Source organism: Simochromis diagramma, unplaced genomic scaffold (assembly GCF_900408965.1).
Source record: "Simochromis diagramma unplaced genomic scaffold, fSimDia1.1 OVJJ01000107.1, whole genome shotgun sequence".
In the NCBI taxonomy this organism is placed as follows: Eukaryota; Metazoa; Chordata; class Actinopteri; order Cichliformes; family Cichlidae; genus Simochromis; species Simochromis diagramma.
Genome location: NW_024387209.1, coordinates 8,856,429 through 8,869,909, shown reverse-complemented (window position 1 = coordinate 8,869,909; position 13,481 = coordinate 8,856,429). Strand labels below are relative to the sequence as shown.

The following is a 13,481-nucleotide window of genomic DNA, read 5'->3' as shown; positions in this document are numbered from 1 at the left end:
TTTTCTGTTAAAAAGTGAAATCATGGAATTGTTTTCATTCTTAGGTTCAAACTGGAATTAAAACTAAATCCAACTTAGACAAGAAGTCACAAACAGTTTCTAGTTAATAGCTCCTTATTAGGATTTATTTTTGCACTTTTATTTTCTTATTTCTGCACATACTGTGTACATTTTATTCTGTACATATGGTATTTATTTACTGTGCTTGACTTGCTTTTTCCACCCATGTGGGAAAGTACTCGATTTCTGTTGTAGGATTATAAAACGTATGACTGTGCAATGACAATTCAGAGTAATAACGTGTTGTAAGTGTGTTTCTGTGCGAACCTGCTGCAGAACCTGCCACACCATGCAGGTTGTGTCTCTGGAGCCAGAGATCAGATGGATGCCACAGTGGTCTGTTGACAAGCAGGTCACGATGTCTGAAGGAGAGATGAAAAAAAAGCACAGGTTAAAACAAAAATAAAAATCACATACAGCAATACACCTGACCAGTGGTTGTTTCTTTTTGGGTTGATAATCACTTTTTCAGGTTTTTTACCATCTTGCTATCTAGAACAACTTAGAAGCTCTCAATTTAGAAGCTATCCAATCACATGCCTGCTCCTCGACCTTACAAACCTAACCTAGTGAGGGCAGGACTGTCATATCATAGTTTTCAATGCGGTGCGAGTAAAGACTTTTCCTTCTTTACCCATGTGCCGGATGTGCTGTCCTACAGTCTTTCCCTTAACCAGTGAAGTGACCCGCAGGCTGTTGTCCCAGTGCCCACCACTGAAGAGCAACTTTCCATCATGGGAGACCACAAACAATCCAGCGGTTACCTCCACACCGGGGGCGAAGGGTCCTGAAAGGAAGCGCTGGGTTCTGTGAGGAGATGATGACAAGAAGACAGAGATCACGCTACAGGCAGAATATCCATCCATCTAGATATAAAGGGCGTTACTTGATTTGCTCACTGCCTGCTGTTGCATGGTGTTTCACCAATTACAGGTAAAGAAAAATGCAGATGGTACAGTCTATTAAAATATGTATTTCATGTTATATTACCAACATTTAGTTGTTTGTTATTATACTTAAGAGTCCTGTACAAGCTGATGAAACTGGGCTAAAAGTATTAGATTATAAAATATATATACAATAATTTATATTACATAAAATAAAAGTATACACAAATAAACTCCATTATTATTATCATCATCATCATCATCATTAGTGTTATACACCCTGCTGATCCATGGATAACTGCACAGTGCCCACCATGCCCACTGCCTTGCAGGATATGCAAATCCATTCTAAATGAATTGAGCACCAGAGTCAAACCCAGTAAAAGTGCTTTATAGTATAAACAGACATGCTGACTTTTGATGATATGATATGCATATGATGATGGTGCAGTGTCCTTACTTGGTGTTAGAAACTGTGGGGTCCTTAATGAAGGTGAAGTAGTTGGAGATGTTCTTGTTATAAGGCAGCCACCCATGGGTCCCCACCAAGCAGTTCTGACTCACCGTTACCTGCAGACAGCATGAACACCACAAAGGCATCACTGCCACTGATCAGTCATTCCTCTTCACCTTTCCTTGATTCTTTTCTAAAACCAGAAAAGCCAAGTACAAAATCAAGGCTCACCATGGTGTCTGGGCTCCCCTGGGTGATGAAGGAATGTGACTGATTCTTTGGGACCACAACCTTAACCAGCGGCACATTGTCACTGATGCCCTTCATAAAAACACGGTAATACGTTTGGTCAAATTTTAGCTCACAGCATCTGACATGTTAGGAAAGAAACTGCAGTATTTTATTTTATTTGAGCTAATACCTCAACAAAGAAGGACTTGAGGTCACTGAGGTGCTCAAACATGCTGGTAGGACACGAGTCCAACTGAGCTTTCCTTTTCTCCACTTCCTCCTGAGACAGGCGCACTGGATGGGGCTCCTAAACACACACGCACACAAACTCAAATATCAGACTGAGAGCAGCAGATATTCACTAACAGATGCCAGAGTGAGTCTGCACCTTGAGTAACTGGCAGGGTGTCTGACCAAAGTTGCTGATCATGCCTTCCAGAGCCTTACGCTCCTTTTCATCAGTGATGGCGTCCAAGTCCACCGCCCCTGCAAACCCAGACCATCCTCTTAATACTAATAAATTACTGCACTTATAAACGCAACAGTCACGGTGAGATGTGACAGCCTGACGGCTGCTGTGGATTCATTACCCTCATATGTGCAGTAGTAGAAGACGTTGAGGGCTTCCACTGCTGCAGGGCCCCTCTGTTTGTAACCAAAGATCAGATCAATCCACTCGTGGAGGTGGGCTGACACATACTCTGATTCCTGTAACAGAAAAAATGCGATTACAACCCAAACACTCCAAAGCAGATAGTGTCCATCTGCAGTTACAGGTTTTAGTCACAGGTAATCGAGTACTGCATCATTTCTTTCTTATACAAGAAACATATGTTTGATTTTTACCTGGAACTATTTGACTATTACTGCCTTCCTTCTGCATGCTTTCAAATGACTGATAGTTGTGTTACATTTAAAATGTTGTGCTTCTAGGTGCATTATCACCATCTGTTTAATCTATATGATCTATTTAAAGCAGCTTTAAGAAGCATCCCGATATGTCAGCTAACTCAACTATTGTCTGGAAACAGTCAGTCTGCGATGCATCCAGACTTGCACTGTGAGAGTCTCTGCTGTGGGAATGATCCCTACGGAGTGACATCACACAGCAGTGGCAGTAAAACTGCATCTCACCAGAGCTTTGCGGTGCTTGTAGATGAAGTCTTCAGGGGACTTGGCCCATTTGGGCAGAACAACATCATTTACTCTTTCCTTGGAGATCTGCAGGCGACCCAGATCAAATCCTGCAAGGACAACGAGAACAAAGCATGAGGATCTAATCGTATTTGTCTGTGACAGCCACACAGAGCACAAACAGGACTACATTTAAACTGGTGGTAGCTGTAATATCTGAAAAGATTTCTGCATACATACACCAAAAAGTGAAATCTCACCATTTTGGTTTTCTAAGAACTCTGGGAAGTAGAAGAACTCAGGGATGAGCTCCTTCACGTCGTTGGGGTTGTCCATGAGGGTCTGCCATGTGGCTGGGATGGAGTGGAACTGACGGTCTGCACAGTCGAACCTGGTACAGTCAGGGTGGTACGATTAAGCTCTGCAGGCTTTCATGCTATGATTAGAGTCTACATCCATACAGATAAATGCACATAAACAAGAGGAAAGAGGATGGGAAAATAAATCATGTATAATGAGACATTTACCGTCCACTCTGTAGCTGGATGTGCAGCGACGTGAAGGGCTCCACCCTGATCATGTAGTGCATCACGCCGGCAGCGTTAGAGTAGTGGGTGCCATAATGGAACCTGTCTATGGTTCCTGTTGGGTCTTCAAAACTTTCATACCTGACGGACACATTTAATGTGTTAGTTAATGCTCTCAATGATCAAGATGCTCGTCAGAACATTTGGATGTTAATTCAGTACGAGAGTGAAACGTACTTTTCTCTAACCGCCTTTGCGTTGCGTTCATTAAGCACAGCGACTGGTTTTGACAGGTCCCTGAATACCCGAGGATCAGAAAGGTCCAGCTCCTCTGAGGTGTAGTCCGCTAGAATCCAGGGAAACTGAACAAACGGCCACAAATGATTCAGTCAGAATGGAAATGAAATGAACCAAGAAAGCAGGCTTATGGGTTTCACAGCTGTACAGTATTGTACTGAGTGATGAACGTACCACCGGGTACTGAGCCAGGTTATTGTACGTTCTGCCGGCAATCGTGTTGAGCTGCATCAAGTAGTCAAAGTTGGAAATCTCTCGGTTCACCCATTTCTGTGACCAAACCAAGACACAAATCCTGTGAGCTCATTCTACTCAATGTTGCCCAAGAACCCCTTGTTCTCTGCAGACAGAGCTTAATATTTCAATGATTTTTTCCTCAGTGGTAAAAGACACTGTTGGGCTTTGGTCTTTTAGAAGCTGCAGAGTTTGTGTAAGAAGGCTGATACTGTTACTGAGTCCTGACCTGTGTGAGTCCGGAGGCTTTGAGGAGCTCCTGAGGAGAGCGGGTTTCATATAGGTTGAGGGATCGCAGCAGTAACATGCGGCTGTAGACTTTGTTTCTGGCCTGTAATAAAAACACGGTGTTAGTATCCTACTTTTTTCTTTCACTAATTTACTTGTTGCTCATAGAAAATAACACTTGTGTGCCAGCACCTCTTTTTTAAAGTTGAGGAAATAGTTGGTTTGGTCAATTAGGAAGATTTCCAGAGCTGAGCGCCGCAGGTTATAACGTCTAAGGTGGACCTCTCGGATTTGCGACAGAGGCCATTTGAAGTCATGACCCACTCCTTTGGGGGGGAAAAATGACACATCGAGCATTAAGTCTGTTCTGTCTTTCTCTCTTTTTGGCCTCCACCTCTCTCTCTCTCTCTGTGTGCTTCCTCACCTTCCTCCTTCTCCTGGCTGCTATCATAGAAGTAGATGTGCTGTGTGGTGAGTTCCAGGCGGCCGGGAACCACGTCCACTATCGTCACCAGCTCACAATCCTCCCACAACACCAGCTTCTCCTTCTGGCCCGCCTCATCTGCTTCAACCCTGCAGGAACCAGAGTGGGATGTTGCTTAGAAAGCCTTTCAATAACTCAGCACATCTACACGTGAATATGTTCTGTTGATCGACAGTCATTATTTGGTGACTGACTGGTTGTTGGCAGCAACAGGGTCGTCCTCTGGCAGCTCCAGGATGTCATCTTCCAGGTCGCTAACTTTGACTTGCTTCACAGCCTCCAGCAGCAGAGACTCTGGGTTTAAACGCTGCTGATGGACACCTGAGTAAAGCAAGTGAGACGGGTGGAAATTAAAAACTGAGGCGGCAAATTAATATTACGCAGCACTGCTAAAAATCAGCTTCTGTGCTCTCCTGTCAAGGGCCATCAAATGACAAAACCATACTGGGTTAGCTCAGCTCTACAGGTTTATGTACGCAATTTGTTTTTGGGGTTCCCATATAACCGTTCATATACTTTGTCTGGGCAAAAATGCAAATTGGAAGGATTTATTATAAGATTAAGCCCTAGAATAACAACATCAGTGTTTTTTACTCTTAGTTCCACAAATCTGTCAAAACACGTGGTGCTTAAACTAATCCATCATCTCTGAAGAGGAACTACTCAAAGGCAGACAAAGACCAAGATGATATCTGACATTATTCAGAGACACTGTTTAAGATGACAACATGGGCCCAGAGGAGGCTGAATAGGAATCTGCTGCCCTGCTCGTGTCCCCAAAAACAGCTGAGAAGCAAACCTCTGACGCTGATGTATGTGCACAGCAAAGCTGCAGCTGTGTTGCTCTGGTGAGACTGAGCTGTTAATCCTATGCAAGCATGTATTCATGCACTACACTGGGACAAAGCTAAGGTTCAAAATAGCTTTAAAACACATGGATTTAAAAGATGGCTGCATAAGAGACCTGCTTCTAGAAGGACTCTGACTTGTTTCTCATATCTGTTTCTGTTAATCTGTTTATCGCAAGTAGGTTGGATGAGTGTGCTCATGATATACTGTACACACACACACACACACACACACTTCCCCTATCGTTACATCCACCCACTGATGCCTCTGTTAAAGCAGCGCCTGCTGCCAAACAGAGACTCTAAAGTCAAAAATATTCAAGCCTACATTTCTCTACAGAGACGACTCAAGTGGCAGGAGCTCGTCTAAACAGAGAGAGATATTTCAGAGAGAAAAAGAAATGCTATCTCACCCAGGTTGTCTCTCAGAGCACTGGCCTCTCTGTGAGCATCAAAGTTGTAGTTACGGACCAGCTTCAGTCTCATGCGGGAGTAGTTTTCAGCACTCGATACCCTCCAGTGCATCTCATCCTGGTGCCTGTTAAAAATGTTACATAGGAGACTTTAAATACCTCCAAATCACACTTAAACTTAAACCAATCTAATTCTATTCTATTTATGCACTTATATTTTCCACCTTCATACCAGTGTCATTCTTTCCATTTCATCTTTCTGAGCCTGAAGCTCATATTGAGAGCATTTGTTTTACAGCAACAGGAACCTTACTATGGAAGAACAAGAGTTGAAATTAGTACCTGTCAGCCCAGGGCCCTCTCTCACACACCAGACCCCGCCGCGCTGCCTTCCACTGCCTCAGGGTGGCGTTATTCTGGCTGTGCTGCTGCTTCAACATGCTGTTGTAGCGGAGGTTCTCCTGGCGGCCACGGCGTGAGAAAGGCTCCACAAATTGCTCCTGAGAGACAGCAGAATTTTGATTTATTCTTTTTTTTTTTTTTTTTTTTTTTTTACAAAGAGGAGCTCTCTGAAGTCATCACCAATTCACGAACATGCCAGCTAACCTGGAAGCGGATCTTGCTCTCTCCTCTCTCCCGCTCTCTCTTATGCAGGCTGACCATGAAGGCCTCGTAGCACTCTTTCCAGTACAGAGCCATGGTCTCGTGGCCCTGACTGAACATCTCGATTTCATACTGCTTCATGTATGGAATAATCTGAAGACAGACAAAAGACGGGCAAAATGAGTAACTCTTTCATTTTTGTCCTGAAGCAACAGCAGCACTATATTCTAATCTCCTACATATTTATCGAGGTAGACACGCCATTCGGGTGAGTTGCAGTAAAGCTTGAAGTCGTCGAAGAAGGAGGGGCTCCCGTTGGTGTCAGGCAGCTGAGGCAGGTGCAGCTCCATGTAGAGGAGGCGGTGGACTTTGGAGAGCAGCGTTCGCAGCAGTGGAACCAGGAAAGAGTACATCTCCTCGGTCTGCTCCTGGATGGAGCGCCGCAGAATTCCCTCCACCTTCCCTAGCAGGTAGCATGCCTCGTCCTGGCTGGAAATCTCCTTGGTCTGCAGGATGCCGTTAAGCTTGGCAGTGGCCATGGCACACACCTGGGACAAAGGTTATTTATTACCGTGTGTGCATGCGATGCAGTATGACGATGGAGCACTGAACAAAAAAGGTTCACCTCTGGGTCTTCCTGAGCCATGAAGCCCAGGAGCAGTCTCAGTCCAACCTGGGAGAGCTGGAACCACTGGGAGCCAGAGGAGTACCACACCATGAGGCTGTCCATCAACGTCACCGCCTCTTCCAGCACCTTCTCTGTCCACAGTGCTGGGTTGATGAGACCCTCTGCCTGCAGGAAGTCTTGCACCATGTGAAGCAGGCGAACTGCATTCTCTGTGTGCTGCGGTAGCATAGCAGCTGAAGCCTCTCGGTTGTCGCTCACCGCCCACTCCAACATACGCTCCATCAGACTAGAGGAGAAAGAGAGCGCACGGAGATCATTCAACACTTTTTAAGCTTCGACTTTGCCCAGCACTGTTAAAACTCAAATAGAAGGCTGACCTGAGCTTGATTTGGTCAACAGGAAGGAGCAGCTCATTGGCAGTTCCCAATTTGGTGAGAGCAGAGAAGACCTGACCACGCTCCAGCCACGCTGAATCATCGGAGCCCTCGATGCCTCGCCACATCACACACAGGATGATCTCCAGCAACATGCTGCACAGCTCCTCTTCTGCACGCTAGGGGGCGACATTAGACCAAAGAAAGAGAGCTGTCATTAGATCAGTAGGGTCAAACACAGGTTTACTAAAGGCCACAGCGGAAATGACAATCACAACATGAGCCAGAGATATATGTGTAGTTTACTGACACGCTAAATGTCTTTAAAGATGAATATCCCCACATAAGCTTCCAGAATTCGCCTTCAGCAAAATGTATTAAGAACACAAAATTACAGTAGATTAGATTATTAAATAAAGTGCCTTTTATTCATCTAAAGGAGAGTGTAACAGAACATAATGTGAACAGGAATTAAGCAGCCTTAACGTTGTGCTTTGTACGTAAAAGAGTACTTTTTATTTTACCATTTAATGTTTTCAAGCTTTTCTCCAACCTTCCTACAGCTTCACTATGACCCTCCTTTGATGGCAGATTAATTAGATAGTTTCCAAATTTTATGCTGTTCAGAATAGACTGGACTTCACATAGATATATAAAGTATTTCAGCCATTAATTATATGTAAGGACTACTGGGCAATGAATTCTGGGTAAACTGAGTAGCGGTTTGTGAAACAGGCTTAAGATTAAGCAGCGACTCCTTTTCCATAAACCACTTTGAAAATGTCAAATTAGAGGTTCTAACTGACAGCATCCTGCCGTGGGAAGAGACAGGTTGTCTCTCTCTGCTCTTCCCTGCAGTGAGACACTGAAGTGATGGAAAAAAAGCTTATTAGATAAAAGTCAGCGGTGGGCACCCTGAGGTGACAGTGACATTTCCCTCAGTGAGTCGGAAGCTCACGCTGTTTACTAGCATTAACATCAGAATACTGACTACCATATACCATCGGACTGCAGGTTGAGATCAGTTGTTTTGAAAACTTGCAAGTGATAATTGGATTCAATCGAATAATCAGATCCATGACTGATGGAAGGTTTTCATTTACAGTTTGCACTCAGATTCCACTGACTGACATCACTACTGCATGTTTACCTTAGAGACCATCTGTTGGCATTTACGTCATTACTATTCCTCTGCAGGAACAGACGCTTCCTGCACCGTGACTCCAGTTCTTTAATTCTGTTTTAGAGAGTTTTAGGAGGAGATGCAAGCAGCCACAGTTTGTGCTGTCACTCTGTACAAAGATGTAGATTTAAAAAGGGATACAGGGGACATGTCCCCCCAAAAATGTGCGCATTTGTGATTTTTGTGTTTTCTTCACCAGAATGAAGAAAATGCAACAAACAAAATGTACTGGACCAGACTTTGTGGCAAGACCCCCGATTTAACATCTTCTCTTCCCGTACCTCAATATTTGAATGAATTCTAAAGCCAAGCCAACACTTTTAAAAAAAGACAGAATAGACATAACAACAAATTAAATCTGGGCATATTAAAACTGTTACTCAGGCTGACCATTAGCTCTTTACAATGAAGACACACACACACACACACACACACACACACACACACACACACACACAGGTTAATAGTCACTAAAGCCGCTGAACATTAGCCCCTAAAAAGGGAACCATCTTCTCCTGATTGAGTAATGTTTGCTTAATATTTTGGAGCCTTAAAATTAAAACACAACATCTCTGAGCCAGTTAAAAAGTCTCTTATGTAATAGAGGCCAATAGGCTTGATGCTGAATGCAGAGACTGTAGGAATATCAATAAATAGTGAAAGATGGACTAATTGAGGACTTGTTGAAAATAACTATTTTTTTTATTCCTGGGCTCTGATATAGCAGCTTAACAGGATCCCCAGTTTAATATTCCTTATTGATTTTTTTCTGGGGCTTGTTTTTTTTTTTTTATTTGAAAAATAAGCAAAAGCATAACATGTTCAATTTAAATCAAGTGCAAAGCTGTGTAGAAGATTCGAAGGATCACCTCAACATTGTTGAAAGACTCCCCCAGCGAGATGTTGTCACTAAACAAGAAGCTGTCTTCAGTGAGGGAGGAAGTTGCGTCTCGATCCCCGGAGTTCCCTGGGAAAGGCTTCGAGGTTTCCAGTGGTGAGGGTGTGCTGGGCATGCTCCCAGGTGTCTGGCTGCCGCTCTCTCCACCCTCATATGCCTGCAGATGGGACAAATCCAGCATCAAGCCCCCTGATTTTCCCACCACCCAGGGCTTGACGTGGGGCTGCGGCTCAGTGGAGGCAGAGGAAGACGGCGTATCCAACAGCGAGATGACGTCGCCATTCTCCAGGCTGTCCACAGAGCGGGTATCACTTATGCTGATCCGGTCATCCTCCACCCGGTCCAAGCGCCCGGCGCTGCCTGCCCGTGCCCTCCTCTCCAACGGCAGCTCCAGACGGTTGCTACCACCGCTGGTCCGGCTCAGCTCCAGGCTGCAGGTGCTGACAGTATCTGAGCTACGCAGCGCCAAGGACCCTTCGCCCCTTAGGTACAGCCGCATGAGGGTGTCCTGCCAACACTGCTGCTTTGAGATCTGAGCAGCAGCATCCTGTTGGGACTGAAGCAGCTGGTACACCTAAAGAGGAGGTAGTAGATTCAACTTTGAAGATGACAAAAAACAAAACAAAAATCTTCAAAGGCAAACTGTAAGTTACAGATAGAAAGAACTTGAATTAAGGCTTTTAAACATCACCTCACTGGTATTACCTCACTAAACACTTACCTGACTGCAACTTTATGATTACAATCAGTAGAGTCCAGAGCTATTGAGGAATTATGTTCCTTTGTGAATTATGACCCCATCACAGTTAAAAAAGGAGGATAACGCAGCGAGCGAGCAAGCGCTTGGGAACAGGGGGAAGGAAAAAACTCCCTTTGAATAGGAAGAAACTTGAGCAGAACCAGTCTCGGGGTCAAGCCAGAATTAACTCCCCTAAGTGACAAGGGTGTCTGCATTTTGGCCCATCTAGACGGTTACGCTCCTGCTTGGTGCTCCAGAGAACTTTCCTCTGACTGGAAACACACTCACTTTCCAGTTTGAACGCAGTTTGAACAACTGTAAAGTTTTTGGCCATGCCATGGTATCTATGATTAATGCAGTGCCACTCTGACTGTTAAGGCTAAGAGCATTATGTCTATAACTTCCTTCTGTTCCCTGAAAGAGAGGAATGAGAGACAACACCAGGTTCCCCTGCAGCACACTTGGGCTCGGTGAATGGTTAGGGGTAACCATGATATTAGGCTGTGCAGGCAGGCCCATGCATATGTCAGCACAGGTCACACAGACCGTGATATTGCATACAATATATATTGTATGTCGTTCCTTTCCTTCAGGGAACAGAACATATAGACATAACAGTGTTTTTATTAATGTATTGTCAGTTAAGAAGGTGAGTTGTCTCAAAGCGCTTAAATTTTCAGGTAAAGACCCTACAGTATAACAGAGCGCCCCAACGATCAGATGATTCCCAGAATACAAGCACTTGGTGGCAGTGGGGAGGAAGAACTCCCTTTTAACAGGAAGAAACCTCCAGCAGAATCAGACTCAGGGAGGCGCAGCCATCTTCTGCAACTGGTCAGAGGGTTAAGGGAAAGAGAAGAGAGAAGCAAAGAGAGAGCACGAACCAGAAACAAACGAGACAAAACACAAAACTACAAGAGAGAGTAGACAAAAGTTAATAGTGGCATATAAATGCACACTGAAGGCTTTTCAGGGAACTTAAGACAACCTGATAATAAAATGTTTCAATAGTCCAGGCTGGAAGTCACAAATGCATGCACTTAGATTTTGCAGATGAAAGAAGGCAACACTCGAGATTTGTTTAATGTGTGTAGTTGCTATACAGAGATCACATACCATGTTTTATCACTGCCTGTAACAGCAGGGCAACTAAAGAAGTTATAACTGTTTACTCTCAGCTGTTCATATGTTATTGATCTACTAATGTTCAATAATTATTTTAGACTAAATCATTCATCACTGTATTCTCTCTGCTGCTGATGTTTTCACATGGATGTGAGTATAATGCACTGATCTAAATGTGTGGAGGCGGCGAAAATAGTGGCAGTGAGTGCTGGAATTTTCTAGGCTTAAACTGAGGACACGCATTATTATTATCATCACTTCAAGAAATAAAAAGGACATAACGTATGAAGAGAAACAGAAAAAGGAAACAGAAAATATTGTGCGAAGGATTAGATACTGTGCATTGATTGCAGGAGTCATTTCCTGTGTGCTAATTTGCTAATAAATATGATGAATGGTGTGAGTGCAGCAGGTTTAAGTGCAGGTGTTCCCTACCCTCTTGCAGACGATGAGTCGCACGCTGGGTCCGGCCCGGTGAGTGAGCTGGACCAAAGCCATGAGGTCCTTGTAGTTTACCACTTGATCTGCAGATTGTAGACACATATGCTTTTACATTGATCCAAGTATATTCAGTATTGGTTGGTTCATTGAAGTGCTAATGCATTATTTCCCCTCAGTGACCGAAATGTACAGCCTGTACCCCACCAATCTGTCCAAAGTAATCTTTACCTGTCTCCATATAAATGCTTTTTGCCTTTAGCACCAGTGTGTTATCAGCGTGGAAGTATAATCCACAGTGCTTTTGTTTTTAAAGAATAACCAAGTTATGCATTATGCCAATCCTTTATGTTCCTATATGTGTACTTGTTTTCTTACTAAAGAAGAAAAAAAAAAAGCACAAATTTTTAAAATGCACTGAAGCAAGCTCTGACCTGTATGGAGGACTTGGTTAAGGAGACAGCGGATCAGGGTGGGAGTGATGTGAAGTTCAGAGAAGAGCAGTGACAAACCGGAGTAACCCGCCTCCCTCAGCCGCAGTCGCTGCTTATTTTTCTCATAGACCCGGTCGCAGCGCAACATTCGCTCAAACAACTGCAAGAAGCGGAAGAGAATCACACAAATCAATGATTCTGAACATTTTTTAAAGTAACTGTGCTGAAACGGATGTAGGATATTCCTCTTCGGTAGTACTGGTGAATTCTCAGAATGTCACATTAACAAGCATGGCGGCTACATGCACAAACAGCATGTACATGCAAAAATGTGCATGAGTGTTTTCCAAGACAAAACAGAACACAGGATCAGATCAGGAAGGCCAAGGCTAAAGTAAACCTCACAAACCTGGCAGATCACTGATGGCAGTGCTAGCTTGCATCAGCTGATGTCTGACACTGATATTAGTTTATCTTTATATATAAGATCCATTTCTCACCTTATTATTTAATATAAAACAGCAAATTTCAAAGTTTGCCTTTCTTATCACCATGATGCATTATTTCTATTTAGAAACACCTAACTATATTAAGTTACAATCAACACTGATGACAGTGGATCTATGCTAAGACACTGAGATGGCTTTAATGAGGCTTCTGTCACCTACCTTAAAGACAAGTTCTCGGAGTCGATCTGAGTGTTTGTTATTGAGGAGGAGAGCATAGCAGGAGTCGGCCGCCGCGGGCTCAAAGAGAAGCAGGAAGAGCTGGTCTTTGGCTGGGCTGCTCTGCAGAAGGCTCAGCAACAGCTCCAGCAGAGCACACAGCTGCAAAACAAACGACCACAGTTCACCCATCACATCTTCCAGTAAAGACTTTGTACTATACTTTCAATTTTCATATCATTTGCTGGTTTAGACACGTTTCATTTCTGCTTTAAGTGAACCTTTGCTGTTTCACATTGGTAGCAAAGCTATCTGCTATAAACTATACTACAAACCGTACATACCCAACAACACTTTTTAAGCCTGCTTTTAGCTGGGTTTTGATTTCACTGAGGACTATCTTTAGATATACTCTTTAAAAAAATCTAAATGTTCACAGAAAAAATTAATTAAGTGCGACATAAATAAGAAAGTGAGGGAGCAGATGCCTGGATCATCTGATTATGTTGACCATATGCTCACAGGAGGTGATGTAACCTTCCACATACAACTTTTTAAGTTTTCTTAAATGAAGTGGGACTCAAAAATTGGGAGAGA

General features: G+C 43.7%; 1 protein-coding gene across 2 annotated transcripts in view; it reads right to left on the bottom strand.

The window, feature by feature from the left end:
- nbeal1 (neurobeachin-like 1) overlaps nucleotides 1–13,481 on the bottom strand; it is a 63,256-nt gene that overhangs the window by 5,308 nt on the left and 44,467 nt on the right. For both annotated transcript variants that reach the window (XM_040051818.1, XM_040051819.1), the window contains 26 exons: nucleotides 12,888–13,046; nucleotides 12,220–12,379; nucleotides 11,783–11,871; nucleotides 9,455–10,057; nucleotides 7,406–7,581; nucleotides 7,026–7,314; nucleotides 6,640–6,948; nucleotides 6,404–6,553; nucleotides 6,140–6,297; nucleotides 5,798–5,922; nucleotides 4,731–4,857; nucleotides 4,477–4,625; nucleotides 4,245–4,378; nucleotides 4,054–4,155; nucleotides 3,765–3,860; nucleotides 3,531–3,655; nucleotides 3,294–3,434; nucleotides 3,027–3,157; nucleotides 2,767–2,876; nucleotides 2,223–2,340; nucleotides 2,021–2,118; nucleotides 1,823–1,939; nucleotides 1,633–1,722; nucleotides 1,408–1,517; nucleotides 695–867; nucleotides 328–422 (listed from right to left, as the gene is read on the bottom strand). In XM_040051818.1, the coding sequence (XP_039907752.1) occupies nucleotides 328–422; nucleotides 695–867; nucleotides 1,408–1,517; nucleotides 1,633–1,722; nucleotides 1,823–1,939; nucleotides 2,021–2,118; nucleotides 2,223–2,340; nucleotides 2,767–2,876; nucleotides 3,027–3,157; nucleotides 3,294–3,434; nucleotides 3,531–3,655; nucleotides 3,765–3,860; nucleotides 4,054–4,155; nucleotides 4,245–4,378; nucleotides 4,477–4,625; nucleotides 4,731–4,857; nucleotides 5,798–5,922; nucleotides 6,140–6,297; nucleotides 6,404–6,553; nucleotides 6,640–6,948; nucleotides 7,026–7,314; nucleotides 7,406–7,581; nucleotides 9,455–10,057; nucleotides 11,783–11,871; nucleotides 12,220–12,379; nucleotides 12,888–13,046 (4,134 nt within the window). The remainder of the gene's footprint in view (nucleotides 1–327; nucleotides 423–694; nucleotides 868–1,407; nucleotides 1,518–1,632; nucleotides 1,723–1,822; nucleotides 1,940–2,020; nucleotides 2,119–2,222; nucleotides 2,341–2,766; nucleotides 2,877–3,026; nucleotides 3,158–3,293; nucleotides 3,435–3,530; nucleotides 3,656–3,764; nucleotides 3,861–4,053; nucleotides 4,156–4,244; nucleotides 4,379–4,476; nucleotides 4,626–4,730; nucleotides 4,858–5,797; nucleotides 5,923–6,139; nucleotides 6,298–6,403; nucleotides 6,554–6,639; nucleotides 6,949–7,025; nucleotides 7,315–7,405; nucleotides 7,582–9,454; nucleotides 10,058–11,782; nucleotides 11,872–12,219; nucleotides 12,380–12,887; nucleotides 13,047–13,481) is intronic.